The sequence below is a fragment of the Miniopterus natalensis genome, chromosome 9, assembly GCF_054644295.1.
Source record: "Miniopterus natalensis isolate mMinNat1 chromosome 9, mMinNat1.hap1, whole genome shotgun sequence".
NCBI lineage: Eukaryota > Metazoa > Chordata > Mammalia > Chiroptera > Miniopteridae > Miniopterus > Miniopterus natalensis.
The window spans coordinates 414799-433052 of record NC_142089.1 but is presented as its reverse complement, the minus strand read 5'-3'; the positions used below and the strand labels follow the sequence as shown (position 1 = coordinate 433052).

The 18254-nt window shown below is 59.3% G+C and overlaps 3 protein-coding genes across 3 annotated transcripts; 2 read left to right on the top strand and 1 right to left on the bottom strand.

The window, feature by feature from the left end:
- Nucleotides 1-2914: 2914 nt before the first annotated feature.
- Nucleotides 2915-4683, bottom strand: TMEM278 (transmembrane protein 278). Its single transcript, XM_087820745.1, has 2 exons — nucleotides 4408-4683; nucleotides 2915-3175 (listed from the first exon to the last, which is right to left on the bottom strand). The coding sequence occupies exons 1-2, from the start codon at nucleotides 4681-4683 to the stop codon at nucleotides 2915-2917; spliced, it is 537 nt and encodes a 178-aa protein (XP_087676871.1).
- A 640-nt stretch (nucleotides 4684-5323) lies between these two features.
- Nucleotides 5324-10109, top strand: ANKRD65 (ankyrin repeat domain 65). Its single transcript, XM_087820300.1, has 5 exons — nucleotides 5324-5334; nucleotides 5718-5790; nucleotides 7578-7816; nucleotides 8009-8549; nucleotides 9116-10109. The coding sequence occupies exons 1-5, from the start codon at nucleotides 5324-5326 to the stop codon at nucleotides 9548-9550; spliced, it is 1299 nt and encodes a 432-aa protein (XP_087676426.1). The 3' UTR covers nucleotides 9551-10109.
- Nucleotides 10110-10934: 825 nt separating this feature from the next.
- On the top strand, nucleotides 10935-15606 carry MRPL20 (mitochondrial ribosomal protein L20). The gene is made up of 4 exons (XM_087820744.1): nucleotides 10935-11047; nucleotides 11134-11244; nucleotides 13465-13542; nucleotides 15198-15606. Exons 1-4 carry the CDS (start codon nucleotides 10961-10963, stop codon nucleotides 15369-15371), a joined length of 450 nt encoding a protein of 149 aa, XP_087676870.1. The 5' UTR covers nucleotides 10935-10960; the 3' UTR covers nucleotides 15372-15606.
- The last annotated feature ends 2648 nt before the right edge of the window (nucleotides 15607-18254 follow it).

Here is an 18254-nt window from a genome sequence, read left to right as displayed (position 1 = left end):
GCATCTTCCCAAGTGTAGGTCTTCCCCTGACCCATCCAGTAGCTCAGCGCCTGCTTGCTGAGGAGTTTGGGTCCCTGGATGGGTTCAGGGGTGTTGAGGTCAGTGCTCCTAGAACTTTATTTAGGGTGGGGATGGATGGGCCATTCTTGGCTGGGGTTGAGGGGACTTTCTTGGGAAAGGGGAGCAGAGGCTCCATCAGGATGGGGTCTGGGCCTGGGGGGCTGAGGCTCTGAAAGAGGGGCTTCTGTCATGGGCACCATGGTGGGCAAAGGTTTAGAAACAGAAATCTCTGGGGTTCGGATGGGGTCGGTCCTGCCCAGGGGGATAGAAAGGCCCAGATAGGTTGCCTGAATGACAGGCCTTGAGGAGGGGAAATCTTCTGGCTGGAGGGCCAGGGCCCTGTCTCCCCTTAGCTCAGACCCTCCCACCCCCTTCCCAGGAACCTGTCCAAATGGCAGCAGGTAAGGAAGAGTACCTTGGACACATAAAAGAATGGAGGGTCCTCCTCAGCCTTCCCCAGGCCCTGGGGCCTGTTTCTGGTTCTCTCTGATGAGTCAACCCTTGGTCCCCAGCACACAGTGTCCCAATTTCCCTGACAGCTGGCCCTCTAAAAGCAGCCCCACGCAGGTGTCCTTTTGTGAGCCGGTGGGAAGGAGCTGGGACTGAGGCAGGACTTCCCTGGGGCTCAGGTCTGGCCCTGGACACTGGGACACACCTTAGGAACTGTGCTGCCTCCTCAGGCAGCTGAGCTCCCCACCCCCACCAGACCCAGCTGTTGTTTGATGACTCCAGGGCCAGGCCTATCCTCAGGAGAGTCCTCATCCTAGATGCCTGGCCAGAGCCAGCCCAACCCTGGGCCGGAGGGGAAGGAAGGCGGCCTTGGACCAGGAGAAGTTATCCTTGGCAGCTGGGCGACTGGCCAGGTTCCTGTCTGACTGGGAATAGCATCAGAGCCGGGCACAGACAATTGGAAAACCCCGAGGACTCCTGCTGGACCTGAGCCAGCTACAGCGAGCTCTGCTGTAGGCCACAGAATGAGCCCTGACTCTGGTCATACCCTGAACAGCCAGTCCCGATCTTTGGGAGCATCTGAGACCTGACCCTGCGGGTCACAGGCGGAGTCCAGCTGGCAGTGTGTGCTGGATCCTTTAAAAGGCCTTTCAGCTACCGCTAGGCTCTGGGCGGATTACAACAAGCTCACATTTTTTAATACACTGCTGGGCTTACAAGGGAGTAAATATCTCCAAGGTCCCTCCAGAATCAAACACTGAAAATAGATAAACAGAATAGTGAGCAGAGACCCAGGATGATGCAGGAACACAGATGGGGAAGCAGAGGATTCTCTGGACACAGGGCTGGGGGAGCCACCCTGCAATCAGGGAGCTAGTGTGGCATGGCACGGGGGCTACCAAACCAGGACCCTATCGGGGGGGGGGCAGGCTGGCAGTGCCTCTCTGGAGGGAAGCAGCCCCCAAAATTTCACAGGTATGGGCTGACAATGACAAATGAGCCAACTTTCAGAGAAACAATATGCTATTAGTGAGAATCCGCAGAAACAACACATAGCAAAGTCAGACACCCCCACACTCCCCAAGACTAACAAGTTGGAAGTGTTAGGGACAGAATATAAAATAACTGTGAATTGTTCAAGAAATCGGAGCTGGAATCCAAAAATCAAGCATCCCACCAAGAGACCATCAAAATGAGATTTGAAAAGGAAACAAGTAGAGCTTTTAGGTACGATAATTTAAAATTAAATGGCTGAGTTAACAGGCAGGTTAGACACAGCAAGTGAGTCTGAACTGGAAGAGGGAGCCGAAGGAATTGCCCGGAAGGCGGCAGAGAGAGACAATGGGATGGAAAATACAAGGGAGATGAGTTGGCATTGAGGGTGAAGCTTTCCCCAAGAACATGTACAACAAATGAGAGGGAGAGCTCAAGGGGTGCCAGGTGAGAATTCCCCAGAACTGGTGAAGTTTGTGAATCCCCAGGAACGGGAAACACCGTATGTAACAAACAGATAATTAAGAACATATTATATCCATAACTAGAAACACACTTAAAGCACAGGACAGAATGCAGACGACACAGAAAACCTTAAAATTATCTGGAGAGAACAGAGTGAACCCTTACTCTGGTGCCTGTCTAAATGCTAACCCTGGGCACCGGCTGAGCCCTGACCCTGGTCTCAGGCTGAGCTCCAACCTGGCCACAAGCTGAGCCCTGGCCCTGGACTCAGGCTGAACTCTAACCCTGGGCACCGGCTGAGCCCTGGCCCTGGTCTCAGGCTGAACTCTAACCTGGCCACAAGCTGAGCCCTGGCCCTGGTCTCAGGCTGAACTCTAACCTGGCCACAAGCTGAGCCCTGACCCTGCTCTGAGGCTGAACTCTAACCTGGCCACAAGCTGAGCCCTGGCCCTGGTCTGAGGCTGAGCCCTGCGAGCCCTGGTGCTCTGGTCATCGCTGAGCTTCGGGAAACACGGGCTCTGGTGGAGCCTGGACGTCTCGCCCCCTCCAAACCCTCTGGAGGGCCCCTGGCTGACCAGACTCGGGGTCCGCAGGGGCTGTGTTTGGTGAGGGGGCAGGAGCCCAGGGCAGCCACAGGGGCAGAAGCCAGAGAGGCCGCCCGTCTGCGCGCCCGGCCAGGTGCCGTCCGCGGAGAGCCATCCCGCCTCCTAGGGGGCGCTCCAGCCTCTCGGCAGCCGGGGTGCCCGCGGGCGTGGGGCAGGGCGGACCCCAGTCCGGAGAGTCGAGCGCCGTCTCCCGGCCACTCGGGGCACTGCGCTCGAGCCCGAGGCTGACCTGGACGCAGGCGGCAAGTTCGCCGCCCCGGGGCCGCCTTACGGGAGTCACCGAGCGGAGTGCGGGGGCCTCCGGGGTTTGGAGGTCTCGAGTCCTTGGAGGGCCGCCGGGGTCACACCCAGGCGCAGAGCTGCTCCTCGCCGTCGGGGTGGCGTTCCTCCCGGTCCCCGACGCTGGACCCTGGGAGGCGGCGGGGTCGAGGGGTCCACGTGGGGGGCGGCAGCAGCGGGCGGAGGCGCCGGGCCAAGCGGGCGCGGGCGGCCGAGGCGAGCACCAGCAGCGGCGGCAGCGAGAGGAAGCCCAGCACGATGAGCGTCGCCGAGCTGCGGTCCGACAGCAGCGCGCGGCACCTGGGGCTGGGCGCCGGGTGGACCTGGGGGCGGGGCGAGAGGTCAGAGGGGCGGGGCCTACAGGGGCGGGGCGGGGAGCAGGTGGACCTGGGCGGGGCGAGATGTCAGAGGGGGCGGGGCCTATAGGGGCGGGGCGGGGAGCAGGTGGACCTGGGCGGGGCGAGATGTCAGAGGGGGCGGGGCCTATAGGGGTGGACCTGGGCGGGCCAGATGTCAAAAGCGGCGTGGCCTATAGGGGCGGGGCGGGGAGCAGGTGGATCTGGGCGCGGGCGAGAGGTCAGAGGGGGCGTGGCCTATTAGGGCGGGGCCGAGAGCAGGTGGACCGGGCGGGGCCTGGGCAGGGCCTGGCAGCAGGTGGGCGGGGCCTGGAGCGTACGGCCCGGGACTAGGGTGTGTGAGGGGCGGGGCCTACAGGGGCGGGGCCGGGAGCAGGTGGAGTGGGCGGGGCCAGGCAGCAGGCGGGCGGGGCCTGGAGCGTACCGCCCGGGACTAGGGTGTGTGAGGGGAGGGGCCTAAGGTCTGGGGGAGTGGGCGGCCGAGGCCCGCAGAGGGTGGGCCTGTTGTTCCCGAGTCGAGGATGGGAGACGAGGAACCCGAGGGGTAAATGGGAATCACCTGAGGCGAGGCTCAAACAATTCCCGCCCCTCCTCGCTGCTGCTGGATCCCCGCTGCCCCCCCCGCACTGCTCTCCCAGGGCCCTTCTCTGTGCTGGTATCTGACCAGGAGCCCCAACCTGTGGGTGCCGCCAGCTGGCGCCACCTTCTCCTGCCTTATGCCTATGGGCAGGGGACACGGGGCCCATCCGCCCGCACCCTCCCTGCCGCGGCCCAAGCCACAGCGCACTGCAGGTGGGGAGGCCCAGCCCAGGGCAGGAGGGGTCCGCCAGGGGCGGTGTGAGGGTTGTAAGGGTGGGAGGGGGTGTGGGCTGGTGAAATCTGACATCATCTGCTCTTCGTGGAACCCCCTCCTCGTCCCACCCTGCCCGGCTGCCCAGGCCCTGGTGGCTCCTGGTACAAGGCTGGGAGGCCTCGGGGGAGGGGAGACAGCTGCCCCCACCCCCAGTGGGGAACAAAAGCGCTTCTTCTGCTGTGGCCAGTGGGGGAGGGGTTGGCAGAAGAAGGGCTCTCCGGGAGGGACACAGTGTCTCTGGGGACAACCGGGCTGTGCCAGAAGGGGGAAGATTCACCTTCAGGCCCAGGGCCCGGGACATCCCAGGGATCCAGCCAGCGCCCCGCCCACGGAGGACTCAGCTCACCCTGGAGTGGCACAGGAATCCCAGGTAGATGACCCCAGCCGCGGGCATCAGCACCAGCAGGAACACGGTCGAGGGCAGCAGCAGGTGGAGCAGGAGCCCGGCCAGAATCCGGCTGGGCAGCAGCAGGGGCCCGAGGCCTCTGGCAGCCAGGCCTGCCCACCCTGAAGATAACAGGGCCGATGCCTGGTGGTCAGGACGCCTTCGGGGCAGCATGGGTGCTGTGTCTGAAGCGCCCCCTCCCTCGTCCTCTTCTGTCTCCCTCTCCTGCTCACTCATGCTCTCGAAGGCAACGGGCCTGGTGGGCTCCCGGCAGTAGTCAGACGGCGACTGAGACCCCCGGGGTCAGCTCTAGATCCTCACGTCAGACTCCTTCTCAGACCCCAGCAACCAAATAATGGACCCAGCTGAAGGACAGGACCCTGGGTCAGGTAGGTCCAGCCCTGACCATCAGTCTCCAGGGCCACACCACTGCCTCAGTTTTCCCCACTGCCAGGCTGGGTCTTTCTTTGCTGGGCAACTACAGCTCTGTTAGCCAGCTCCCGTGTGCTCTGGTCAGGACTTGCACAGCTGTCCCTACAGCCTGGCACTGGGGCCCTCCTCCATCCTGGTCCCGCCCTCCCCCTCCAAGTTTCCCCCCACAATGATGTCATTTTGTAGGTCTTTACTCCGACAACTGCCCCATCAGGAGCTGCCACATAGAGGTCACCATCCACCCCACTTCCCAGGCCTAGCCCTTGCTGGTCCCCTCATCTTCAAATCCAGCCCCTGTCTGCCTCGACAAAACATGGAAGATGCTGGGTGCCTACATCCTAATGCTGTTGAGAGGGTCCGTGGGACCTCTCAGACCCCCTGGGTCTCCTTGCATAGTGAGTTGACACTTAAGCTAGTGAGCAGGTTGTGAGCTGCACAGGAGGCCATGGGCATCAGGTACCCACATTTCCCTTTCACACCTCTGCTGTGACCTTTCCCCTCCGATTTTTCTTCTAATGCGTTTCAGGCCTCTCAGGCTCACTAGCTCCCTTCAGACACCTACGAGTGGGGGAAGTGACAGTGACAGCGGGGGCACCGTTAAGGAACACAAGCCTGCCTGCAACAGGCCCCATCAGGACAACGGAGCCTCCCCTGAGGCTCAGGCCATGCCCTGTCGCCAGGGACAAACACAGCTCACACAGGTCAAGGTCTTATAGTAGCTATTTATTTAATCAGACAGTGAATGTGGGGTTAAAATGCTGCAAACGGTAATGTCGGGATAGAGAGTACTGAGTGAGGATACCTGTTTCATCTCCTTTCTAGCCCCACCCTCTCCTCAGGTTGGTCATCTACAAATACTCACTGAGCTCCCACTGGGTGCCAGGCACTGCTCTAGACCCTGTGGATATAGTGGTGAGTGAGTGAGGCCGGCAGAGGGCATGGCTCTGTGTGGGCATCCTGATGGCCTTGTGTGAACCTACAGAGGCACCTGGGCCATGGCAGAACATGGGAAGGCTGCCAATAGGCATTCCTACGCTCCCCTGGCTCTAACGGGGCATGGGGCAGTCCACTGGGCCCCAGGGTACACCTGTAGCATGTAGTGGGTCCTCAACAACAGGGTGCCACCTGTGATCTGGCCCTTTCTTTTCAGTGTCTTCCTGGGGTACAGGGGACATGGGGAGCTGACACTTCTGCTCCTTTGCTTTTTTTGGCTACTTGAGCGGTAAAGTGTCTGAACCCACCCAGAGTGCTGGCTTCTTTACGGCTGAATCTGCCAGCCTGTGTGATGGATGTGCCCTCACGGGCCTCTCATTCTAGGAGAGGAAGGCAGATATTTAAAATAAAGCAGATTCTTTCATGGAGAGATCAGTGCTAAGAAGAAAAAAAAACAGGGTCAGAGACAAGGTTGCTTCAGATTGGTGGTCAGGCTGGAGGGCCCCTCTGGGGATGTGACAACTGAGCAGAGTGACTGGGGATCATGGGGTGAGGTCTCTGTGGCTTGAGTTAGGGTCCTTCACCTCTTGCCTGGAGACCCCCCTTTGGACCTGGCACCTGGAAGAGCTGCTCTGTAGGGGGGTGGGGGAGGGGCCAAGGCTCTGTTTCGCCTCTGGTTGGGGGACAGGACAGGGCCCACAGGCCTCCTCATCTCTGGGAACCTGGGGGTGGGGGCTGGGGTGGGAGCTTCACTGCTGCCTGGTGGACAGTCACACAAGGCAGCAGGAGCACCACCTCCTTCTGTGGTCAGGAGGCCTTCCCCAGGGATTGGGGGATGGGAAGGCAGGGCCAGCCCCCACCTGACCACCCTGCCCCCGGCTGGGAATCAAGGTCACTCATGCTGCAAGCCTTACTCAGGCCCCTTTCTGCAACACCATTTCCAGATGCTTCTAGTCTCCTGTCCTAAAAATGCTCCCTTTGCCTGGCTCCCTCCCTTTACTGCCCAGTGGCTGACTTTCCTCAACACCTCAAGGGGCTTCCTACCCCAGATACCCTTATCCAGGTTGCCTGGCTTGGGAGGGAAGGGTCCCAACTCCCCCTGTCCACCTCCCCAGCCCGGAATCAGGCGAGAGGCAAGGCTCCGGCGGGGAGGTGGTCTTAGTCAGCAGGGACAGGAGTGGGGGTGAGGGGCAGGGCCTGAGGGAGGGACCCATAGGAAAGCATGTGGCTACCTGGGGGGAGGGCAGAGGCAAGTCCAGGCACATCACAGGTTGTGCTCCTTGGAGGAGCTGTGGTCTGCGGGCGTGTTCCTGCTTGCCTGGCCTTTGTCGCCCCGGGGGCCCTGGCAGTAGGTTGGGGAGGACAGTGCTGGGGCAGGGGCTGTGGCCACCAGGCAGGACCTCTTCTTAAGTTTCTGGGTAAACTGGAGAAGTAGACCTTAGCCTGGCCCAGGAGGCAGCAGGAGGCAGTTCTTACCCCCCCCCCCCCAGGGCACTGCAGGTCTAGCCTTCCAGCCCTCCCTGAGCCCACACTCCCACCTCCACACCTTCAGACGGAGTTTCCTGAGAGGGCAGCCAGGCTGTGGCTGGACCAGGATCCCCATGGAGACGACCCCTAGCCAGAGGACAGAGTCCCCTCTAGGGGTAAGACTAACTGGTGGCCTGGTTCCCTGGGGAGAAGATAAGGGGGGGTCTATGTTGGGTGGGGGGACCGGGACGACACACAGGTGGGCTGGGACTGGCTGGGGGCCTCCAGCATCCGTATAGGATTCCTGTTCTTTCCAGGTGACACCTGGGAGCTCAGAGCCTGGGAAGCAGGACCTGGCAGAGGCAGAGGCAGAGCAGGAATTCAGATGGATAGAGCTGGGCTCTGAGGGGGCCCTGGGAACGGGGGCAGAGGGCCCGGGTGTCCCACAGGCCTGGGGTCGCCTGCTGCAGGCCGTGTGGAGGGGTCACCTAGGCCTCGCGACACAGCTGCTGCGGCAAGGGGCCAGTGTGGAGGAGAGGTGAGCCCCAGGGCGGGACAGGGTTTGGGGGGGGGCAGAGGTCCCTTCGCTGAGCGCGAGGTCCCTCGTGCGTGAAGTAGCAGGTCCCTTCCCCAGGCCCAGGCCCTTCCCCGAATTGGGGAGGGAGGCCCGCGCTCCCCTCACCAGGCGGGGCAGGGCCCCCCCCGCCCACGCAGCTGTCGCGCCCCGCAGGGACAGCGCGGGGAGGACCCCGCTCCATCTGGCCGTGCTGCGCGGCCACGTGCCCCTGGTGCGGCTGCTGCTGCGGCGCGGGGCGCCCGCGGGGGCCGCCGACGGCGCGGGGCGCACGGCGCTGCACGAGGCCGCGTGGCGCGGGCACTCGCAGGCGGCGCGGCTGCTGCTGCGGCGCGGGGCCCCGGCGGACGCGCGCTCCCGGGCCGGCCTGGCGCCGCTGCACTGCGCCGCCGCGCTGGGCCGCACGCTGCTGGCCGGGCTCCTGCTGGGCGCGCCGGGCGGGGGCCCCGCGGCCGCGGACGCGCGCGGCTGGACCGCGGCGCACTGGGCGGCGGCGGGCGGCCGGCTGCCGGTGCTCGAGCTGCTGGCGGCCGCAGGCGGAGGCGGTGCGGGCCTGGACGGCGCCCTGCTCGTGGCGGCCGCGGCGGGGCGCACGGCGGCGCTGCGCCTCCTCCTGGCCTGCGGCGCGCAGGTGGACGCGCGGGACAGCGCCGGGGCCACCGCGCTCAGCGTCGCCGCCGGTTTGGGCCACCGGCAGGTACGTCCGGGCCTCACCCCCAGGTGCTGGGGCGGGTGCAGGGGAGCCGCTTCCACCCCAGGGGCTGCACCATCCAACTCAGGTGCGGGGAGCGCGCAGACGGGGCGGACCCCCAGGCAGGCGGAGGAAACACCACCCTCTCCGCCTAAGGCTGCAGGGCTGGGGGATGGTGGGGAGGAGCCGGCCAGCAGGGCACCCGGGGGAGGAAGCCTGGCCGGGCGTTCGGACTTTATCCTGGTGACCGGAGGCAACAAATATTTATTGGGCACCAGGCGTGTGCTTGAGTCCAGCCAGCCCCCAGACAGCGTGCGGGCCAGCAGGTGGCTGCAAGTCTTGAATTTGATCTAAGATGATTAGAACAAGTGGAAGTAAGTCCCTAAGCAGAGCCCCTCCAGGGTGCTGCAGGCGCTGGCTCACTTATCAAACGGGGAAGCAGTGTTGAGCAAGAGGCAGTTAGGTGACTCAGGCCAGATGGAGTGTGGGTCAGGCAAATGGCACGGTGGCTCCAGCCTCTCGCCTGCCTGTGCCAAGGCTGGCCCCTGCGTTGTCCTCCCCTTCTCTTCCAGGTTATGGAGGTGCTGCTTGACCACCGGGCAGACCCAAGCCTCAAGGACAGGCACAGACGCTCTGCACTCCATAGGGCTGCCTCTGGTGGACACCTGCCTGCTGTCCAGTTACTGGCATCCTCCGGAGCTGAGGTGGATGCTCGAGACTCACTGGACCTCACACCCCTGCACCACGCAGCTCGAGGAGGCCATGTGGAAGTCGCCAGCCACCTACTGGACAGGGGTGCACAGGTCAACGCTACTGGCTGGCTCCATAAGACGCCCCTGCACCTCGCTGTGGAGCGTGGCCACAGCCCCGCCGCAGAGCTTTTGCTGAGCCGAGGAGCCAATCCTGCCCTGAGAACGCAGTGGGGAGAGGTGGCCCAGGACCTGGTGTCTGAGGGGGGCCTGTCCCAGGTACAGCCCACCCTTTGCAGGGAGCAGACTGACTGCTAGGGATACATAGCCCCCGGGGCCTGAGCCCGAATAGCCAGCGCAGGACAGGAAGCTCCAGGCTCCCACAGCCTTGGGAGTGTGCCAGGCTCCTCTCTTCTGGGCTGAGGCCACCTGCCGAGGTGGAGGGGAGAACAGCTGAGAGCTCCTGGAGGAGCAGGGGGCAGTGCCTCGAGCTCCAGCAATGGGCCTCTGGCCTGACCTGGGACTGCCCCACTGGCTCCCAGGGGCTCACCACCTCCGCAGCTCCAGCCTTCTCCGAAATCTTTGGTGGCGAGACTGAGTCGTGGCCATAGATTTGATTCAAAGCTCATGGTCTCCCCTTTGTCCGTTGTGGGGGTGTCACGCTCAGCTGCTTTCTCTGTACCTGAGGGTGCTCTTGCTCTCTTAAATTCAGTGTTTGTCTGTTTGTATCCATTAATTACAGGGCCAAACCCACGGCCACAGTACTTACAGCTCCCCTGGAACCTAGAGCCCACGCATCAGCTAAAATTGCTAAATCACCTGGGCCAGGTACCAGACAGCTAGAGGCGGCCCCTATGCAGCAAGGCCCCCCAGAGGCTCAGACCAACCAGTCCAAAAACAGTTCCCCTGCCCCGCCTCGCCTTTCCCGCTGGAAATACACAGTGCAGTCTTCTGGTGTCTCCATCTTCTTTCCAAACGATCCAGAAAACCCCCGCTGACGTGTTTATAAACATTTACTGAGAATGATTGAAAATGGAACAAAGTGTGAAGTCGGTGCTTTCGGGAAAGCGTACTTCGGGGGTTCCTTCAACCGTGTTACAACTTTTCTACGACTTACAGACAAAACGTTACAAAGAAATTGCACTTAATTTAATGCCCCCCCCCCCCTACTTTTTATTGTGGTGAAATACGCAGAATGTAAAATGTACGGGTTTAAGCGTTTTAGCGGGTCCAATTCTGGGCGCTTATGCCCCGCCCCCACTGTCCCGGTGCAGAACCTGTCAGCGCTCAGAGGAAACCCTGCCCCCTGGCGGCCACTCTCCGCGCACCCACCCCGTCCGGCTGGGCTTGGGGCCCGCGGGTCCGCCTATTCCGGGCGTTCCGTGGGCGGGAACCGCACAGCGCGTGGCCTTCGAGCCCTGCTGTTCCCCGCACGCGCCCGGGCTCACGCACTGGCGGCCGGCCTCGCACCCACGCGCTCCTCGCCGCGGGGCTGCTACCTGCTCCCGCGCCGCCCCGTCCGCCGCCCTCGGCTCCACGCCCGCGTCCGGATGGGGGTGGACGGGAAATCCCTGCAGGCTGCGCACGCACCAGAGCACGCGCACCAGAGCGGGGCAGCGGGCGGCGCGGGCGCACGCGCAGTGACCCGGAAGTTCCCGGCGCGGCGCTGACCCGGAAGCGCTCGGGCGCGGCGGCGCGGCGCGTGCGGAGCCGCCAGCCCGGGGCGCCATGGTCTTCCTCACGGCGCAGCTCTGGCTGCGGAGCCGCGTCACCGACCGCTACTGGCGGGTCCAGGAGGTGCTGAAGCACGCGCGGGTGAGTGCCCGCGCCCGCCCGCCGCGCGCCCCGGGAGCCTGCGGGCCCCGCCGACAACCCTCCTTTTCCGTTTTTTTTTGACCCAGCACTTCCGGGGAAGGAAGAACCGCTGCTACCGGCTGGCCGTCCGGGCGGTGACCAGAGCGTTTGTGAAAAGCACGAAGGCCCGGAGGCTGAAGAGGAGGATCTTGAGGACGGTGAGCCTGACCCGGGGCACCCGGCGTCCCGCCCCGCTCCTGGCTCCCGAGGGGCCCGGCCCGCCTCCCGCCCGGGCCGACGGCGCCGCTGCAGCCAAACCCCGCACCCCTGGCTTCCCCGCCGGGGCGGAAACCTCAGCACCACCCTCAGTGCCTTCGTTCCTCTCCTCCCCACACCTGACACCCCAAACTCCCGCAGGAGCCCCCCGGCCCTGTCCCTGCTCCGCCCAGACATCCCGCTGTGGCTGCTGTGACTCGTCCCTCCCCCTGAGACCCCGGGTGACTTCCCCACTCGTAGGGAAAGGCGATTCCTGCCGCCTTGGTCACTGCGGTCTCGCCTCCGACCACTCCCCCCCACCCCCACCCCCGCGCACCTGCGGCCTCCCGAGCGCTTGCACTTGGGTTTCCGCGAGGCGCCCGGGTCTCAGGTCAGCGCCGCTCAGCACCCGCGTGAACTCCGCATCCGTGCACCGTGTTTTATTTGGTTGGTGGTTTATTGCTCGTCCCCGCCCCCACTAGAATGTAGGTTTCACGAGGGGTCTTTCTGCGACCCCGGGTCCAGATCAGTAACACTATGTAAGTAGGGCCGGGTGTATAAGGGGGGGGGGGCGGCGTAATTCCGACTTTTTAAAATCAGATACGCTTCGTTAGCCGTAGATTTAGGGTCCCAGCGGGATGAGCTCTCCCGTCCCCATCCTGTGGGTCTCTGCGGAGTGGCCTCTGCTCCCAGCTCTGTTGTTTTCGCCTCTGGGTTTTCTCGGCGTGGGGTGGAGGTGGTGCAGCCCCTGGTGCCCCCGAGGCCCAGCGGGGCATCTGTTCAAATGCGCTGTGAAGAGCTGGCGCGCGCGCATTTGCTGCCACAGCAGCAGAGACTCCCAGGGTGGGGAGAGTTCCCGTAGAGCGGCAGCGTCTGGTGCGAGCTTGTTGGAAGTGTAGGTTCTCAGGCTCCACCTGCGCCCCCTGAAGCAGAAACACTGGAGGTGGGCTCAGCGAGCTGCTTTAACAAACCCATGGGTAATTCTGATGCACGATCTAAACGAGAACCACTGAAGCAGGGGAAGAAAGTGGACTCGCATTGGCACCTTGCTGAACCGTCAGGATGCAGAAGTAGCTGGCTCGAAATAGCCGGCCAGCGAGGTGTTTAACATCCAGTAAAGAACGACTTAAGAGAGTGTCCCTTGCCCTGGCCGGCTTGACTCCGTGGTTAGGGCGCCCGCCTGAGGGCTGGAGCGTCTCTGGTTCAGTTCTGGTCAAGGGCAGGGACCTCGGTGGCAGGCTCGGTCCTCCACCACAGTCGGGGCGCATGCGGGAGGCAACCAGTCACTGTGTCTCTCTCACACCGATGTTTCTGTCTTTCTCTCCCCCTTCCACTCTCTCTGAAAAGCAGTGGAAGAAAATTTCCTCGGGTAGGATTAAAGAAAAAAAAGATTCCCCTGTTTAAAAGAACAGATCCACTCAAGCGTTTGCATCACTGGCTCATCCTTCCAGATTTTCCTGGCTCGCCCCCTAGCCTTGACTCCCCTGCCCTGGAACACCCTGCAGCTCTCCTACCCCCAGCCCTGCTCTTCCCTCAAGCTTTTCTCCTCCCCGAAGCCCCAGGGCCAGTGTTGCAGCCCCAGGGTGCACTCAACCTTGACTGCTGTAATTCACCACATGGATCCTTTCCACACTCTGAGCCCTGTCTGCTACAGTCTGTCGCTCATCTGTGTTCTCGGTGCCTGAAAGTAGGTTTTTTGTGTTGTTTTTTTACCCTCACTCGAGGATGTTTTTTCCACTGCTTTTTCAGAGAGAGTGGAAGGGAAAGAGAGGGAGGGAAACAGATGAGAGAGAGACACATCGATTGGTTGCCTCCTGCTATGGCTCCAGCTGGGGTCTGGGATCAAGCCTGCAGCCGAGGTACATGCCCTTGGCTGGAATCAAACCCAGGACCCTTCAGTCTGGGGGCTGATGCTCTCACCACTGAGCCAAACTGGTTAGGGCTAAAAGTGGAGTTTTAATTCAACCTCACTGCAGGCCACTTTTCTTATTGAGAAAGAAGCTGGCATTTAGATGAAGAGCACCAACGTTTGCTTGCTGCTGTTTGTATTACAAGCCTGTTTGCTTGAATAGAAAACATTATTTACTTTTACCAAAAATCCTAGCTTATTCAGAACCTCTGTTGGGAGGTGTGGATATAACGTACAACTAGTTCTTAAGCATCTCAGTATTTTTTTATTTCAGCTCTGGATTAATCGAATTACAGCTGCCTCCCAGGAACACGGCTTGAAGTACCCAGCATTCATCGCCAACTTAATTAAGGTACGGTTGAGGATGTGGTCCTGTCAAGATGTTGACTGTCTATGGAGACCGGCCCAGCTGGCATGGCCCCGCAGCACAGCTGCGCAGTGTTGGCACCTGAACACTGCTTTTGTTCTGTGGGTGTTCTGGTAGATGCGGGGACTCCCCACACTAGCCTGCCCTTACCCTGGTGGTAGAATTGGAAATGAGCAAGACACAAACACTGGTGTTTCCCCCATCAAGGGGAAAAGGCAGAAAAACTTGGCTTTAACTTTAAAGTTTAATTTCACAGTTTTTACCCTGAATGAGTTCTGATGAGGTGGCAGATAGGAGTCGAAACTCATACCATCAGAAAGGAGGGAAAATGTCTTGGAGGCAGTAGTGTCAGCATGTCAGGAAATCTTGCTAATTGTTTTATCTGGTGATTTTGCTATTTCCTGAGGGGGTGGGTATTGTGCTTCTACCTTGTACTAGTTTCTGTCTTTGGTACTTTACAAAGATCCCTGGGTTGCTGCTGGGGAACTGGGCTCAGAAAGGAGAAGGACTTTGCCCAGGGAACACAGGTCTCAGGTGGTAGAGCAGGTTCCCCTCCTGCATATAATGCATGGAACCATCCCACCTCACTTCTGCTTCTCAGTTTTTTGTTTTAAATATATATATATATACACACACATATATATACATATATATATACACACACACACAAATATATACATATATATATATGTTTTTAGTATATATTTCAGAGAGAGGAAAGGAGAGATAGAAACATCAGTGATGAGAGAGTCATTGATCGGCTGCCTCCTGCATGCCCCTGACTGAGGATCGAGCCCGCAACCTGGGCAAGTGCCCTGACTGGGAATCGAACCCCAGTTGCCTGGATCCTAGGTCGACGCTCAAGCACTGAGCCATGCCCGGCCAGGCTGGGCTGTTTTAAATACTATGTTTTTATTGATTTTAGAGAGAGAGGAAGGGAGAGGGAGAGAAACATGGATGTGAGAGACACTGACTGGCTGCCTCCTGCACACCCCCCATTGGGGATCAATCCCACCACCCAGGCATGTGCTCTGATGGGGAATAGGATCAGCAGCAGCCTTTCAGTGCATGGGACAGTGCCCATCCAAGCCACACCAGCCAGGGCCTTAGTTTTCTGAAGTCACCTGCAGTTTTGCTTGGCAGATGACTTGGTTTGGTTGTCTCATGGGAATTGGGACTGCCCGGTTTTGGTTCCTGCTTTCTCCGCTCTTGTCTTGTAAAAGGGGAATTGTTATTTCCTCTTCTGACTGACTTCAAGGCTTATCCCAGGCCCAAAGAAATAGTTCTGTCTGGGTGATGACCGTTTACCCCAAACAGGGTCCTTGGTTTTCTGGCATCAGGACTGGGTGCCAACCTTCTCTCCAGTCACCTCCAGCCACCTCCAGCAGGGAAGACCTCCCTTCCTTGTCCACTGTTGTCCTCCAGCATCTTGCTTGGATGGGATTCACCACTCCCTTTTCCCCTCCACTCACCTCCCCAACAGAGTGTGTGTCCTGTGAAGGCAGAGCCTGCCCTGGAGTGGTGCAGGATGTGCTCTGAGGTGTTCCAGCTTATGCCCTGTTACAGGAGCTCAGTGGCATTCTCTTCTGCTTTGGAAAATGCATTTCTGATGCTGAAACAAGCTCTAATTCTCTTCACAGTGCCAGGTGGAGCTCAACAGGAAAGTACTGGCTGATCTGGCCATCTATGAACCAAAGACTTTTAAATCCTTGGCTGCTTTGGCCAAAAGGAGGCGACAGGAAGGATTTGCTGCTGCCTTGGGGGATGGGAAGGAGCCTGAAGGTATATTTTCCAGAGTGGCACAGTACCCCTAAGGAAGACACTGACACCACCTGCCCTCTGCAGCCCAGTGTCTTAGGAGGAGGTGTTTTCCCCCGATCATAATTAAAACAGCAGCTAAGAATCGTTTGCCAAAAATGTGGTAAGCTTGACTTGTAATTGTGTTAATTTACATTTCAGTAATGGGAATGAGAGAAAGGCCTGTCTGTCCTTGGGACAGACTGGAAACATCTCATATAGGTTGTATAAATAAAGCTTTTGTGGTGGTCAGCGTTTTGAGTTGTGTCCTCTGGCATCAAGCAAACACACCTTTGTGTGTTCTGCCTCTGGTGCTCATTGTCTATGGCAGTGTGGGAGGAAAGGCTGCCAGGGTTAGGGGTCAGTCAAGCACAGGTACCTTCCTCTCGGAACCTGGGATCCCCTTCTGCAAGTGGAGTTTTTGCACCAGAACTCTGAACCCTGGCTCCCCTCGGTGCTGTGGGTGCCCAGCTAGCACACAAGGTCACCTCTGGACCTACCTATGCTTGACTTCGCCCTCTGTCCTTCCAGCCTTTCCAGCAGGAACCCTGTGGCTCTGCTTTTCAGCCATTCTGGATGCCAGCCTGTTTCCCTACTGTCTCCCTCACTCCCCATCCCAGGAAGGACAGCAGGCAGGGTGGCTCTTCTGGTCTAACTCACCTTAGCCTCCACAGGCAGGGCAACCATAGGATCATCTGGGGTGATCCCTCCCCCAAACACTTGACTTTATTGAACCCAGAGTGAAGCCCAGGAATAGGATCCCAGCATGCTCGCTCCACTGAGGGCCTCACAGCAGCCCTGCAGTCTGGCTCCCCCTCCCCCACCCCTTCTCTGCCACTACCACCCAGAGGAGGTGTAGGATGTGCTCCCTCCTGCTCAGGGCCAGGGCTTCCTCTTTGCCTTCTTGGGAGCTAGTTCTACTCTCAGCCTCTCTCATCTGTATTGTGAGACCCACCTCTGGAGTGTGCTCTCCTTCCTCTCGGCCCCACTCTGGTTTTCACCTCTAGCTTGTTACTGAGTCTGCAGTAGGCCCTAATGGCTCTCACCAAAGCCATCTTCTGGAACCAAATCCAATGGATACTGTCAGCCCTCAACCCCCAAGGACCATGTACTCCCTTCCCTCTTCCCTCACTCTTCTCCAGGTCTCTGCCCCAGGGAAGCTCTGCAGGCCCACAGTAGCATTCACGGCTTGCTGGTGACTCCTGCATTTATCTGGCAACGCACACCTGTCTTACCCTACTCTTAATGCTCCCATGGTGGGTCCTGTGGTGACACCATCCTCCGTCCTTTGCTAGCAGTCCCCTGGAGGTGCTTCTGGGTTTTTTCCTAAGACTCGACACCCACCTCCAACCCCCATCCAGAGCCAATCAAGTCCTGGCCACCTACTGCCTGGTTATCTTTCCCCTTTTCTCCATCTTCATTGTAGGCCAATGTCTCTTCTGGCTCCAGTCAACACCCCTCCTGGCCCTTGTCACTGTGTGTAATGATGGACACTAGACCAGAAGCATTTGGAAGTTGGGGATGAGTCTTGTTTGCTCTTTTTTTGTTGCATCTAGTACATTGCCTGGCTGTGTGCACAAGGTGCTCAGTGCACTCACTCACCAGGAAATGGCCATTGTTTGGTCAACAGGGTGGAAGATACAGCGAGCCCTTTGGTGTGTGGTGTGAGCACACTGCACTGCTGTGGAGGAGCTGCCTTTTACCTCTATAAAGGATGGTGAGGATGTGACAGACAGCTGTGGGCTCCCAGCACTTGTTCCCCCTCCAACCACTGGACCCCTTTCCCTTTCAGGGCCTGGCCCTGACTGGCTAGAGCCATGAGCTTTTCCCTCTCCTCTGGCCAGTCACTGTTCAGGGGATGGACAAGCAGCCCAGGCAGAGCCAATGATAAGCTGTTTGCTGGGGTTTTTAAGACATGAAATTCCTCCTTTCCCACTATTAGTCCTGGTGAAAGTTTGGGGTAACTGTAGCAACACAACTAGGATTGCATCTGCTCCTCTGCTACAGATGTGACAGCAGCAGGCTGTCAGGTGATTTCAATACCACCAGAGGCTGGCAGTCAACACCCAGAGAGCACCTGATATAACCAACCAGGAAGTGGAGGATCAGTAGAATCAGTAGTTCATAATTGTATCAACACCTCAAGTGCTTCCACTGTTTGTAGGGTGAAGTCCAAGCCCCTTACAACAGGTTCTGGGGGATCCCAGCCTGGAGCCCCTCCCAATTCCTTCAGGAACCCATGCCTTTCCTCCTGGTGTGCATTCCTCATGGTGGCATGGGCTTTGTAGAAAAATTGAATTCAATGTTTCCAGCTACTCCTCTTCCCTGTAATCGCAATTATTTTGTTTTGTCTCTGACTCTATTCTGAAGGGAAGAACTCTGGTGATCTGGTGGTAACATTTGTACCCCAAAACCTGGATTCACTAAGAACTAGTAATGACCACACCAGCTGCCACGTATTAACTCAGGCAAACAGAAAAAAGAGCCCTCTAAGTAGATCCTGAATAAAGCCCAGGAAACTTGAGAACACTAAAGCAGAAGCTCGGTTCCAGGGGAGCTTACCCCTTAGCTCCCGAGCCGTGGAGAAAAACGGAGCTTGGATGGCCCGTGTGAGCGCCACACCTGTTTGCTCACCAGCCCTGGAGCTATGGGGGAGTCTTTTCGAGATCCTGGATGAGCCCCAAATATGCCGGACATAAAAAGTCGGCCAAGTGTTCATTTAGCAAAAATAATTTATCCGGGAGGGAGGAAAGATAGCAATCCGGAACGTGCATCCACGGCCAGCCAAGTGGAGGTTTCCGCCCGGAGGAAAATGGAGGAAGTACATTCGAGAACGGAAGAGGAAGTTAAGGGCGGGGCAGTCACCCCGTGGAGCTCGGTGCTGCCCCTAGAGGCGTCTG

What these genes read in the sequence shown, in the direction of transcription:
- TMEM278 (XM_087820745.1), bottom strand. Translation starts at nt 4,683, where the DNA reads ATGAGTGAGCAGGAGAGGGAGACAGAAGAGGACGAGGGAGGGGGCGCT. An exon ending in GATTCCTGTGCCACTCCAGG is followed by an intron (nt 3,176 to 4,407) that starts GTGAGCTGAGTC and finishes CCCCGCCCCCAG; the next exon opens with GTCCACCCGGCGCCCAGCCC.
- ANKRD65 (XM_087820300.1), top strand. An exon ending in TAGACCCTGTGGATATAGTG is followed by an intron (nt 5,791 to 7,577) that starts GTGAGTGAGTGA and finishes GCATCCGTATAG; the next exon opens with GATTCCTGTTCTTTCCAGGT. An exon ending in GGGGCCAGTGTGGAGGAGAG is followed by an intron (nt 7,817 to 8,008) that starts GTGAGCCCCAGG and finishes CGCGCCCCGCAG; the next exon opens with GGACAGCGCGGGGAGGACCC.
- MRPL20 (XM_087820744.1), top strand. Translation starts at nt 10,961, where the DNA reads ATGGTCTTCCTCACGGCGCAGCTCTGGCTGCGGAGCCGCGTCACCGAC. An exon ending in AGGTGCTGAAGCACGCGCGG is followed by an intron (nt 11,048 to 11,133) that starts GTGAGTGCCCGC and finishes TTTTTGACCCAG; the next exon opens with CACTTCCGGGGAAGGAAGAA. An exon ending in AGAGGAGGATCTTGAGGACG is followed by an intron (nt 11,245 to 13,464) that starts GTGAGCCTGACC and finishes TTTTTATTTCAG; the next exon opens with CTCTGGATTAATCGAATTAC.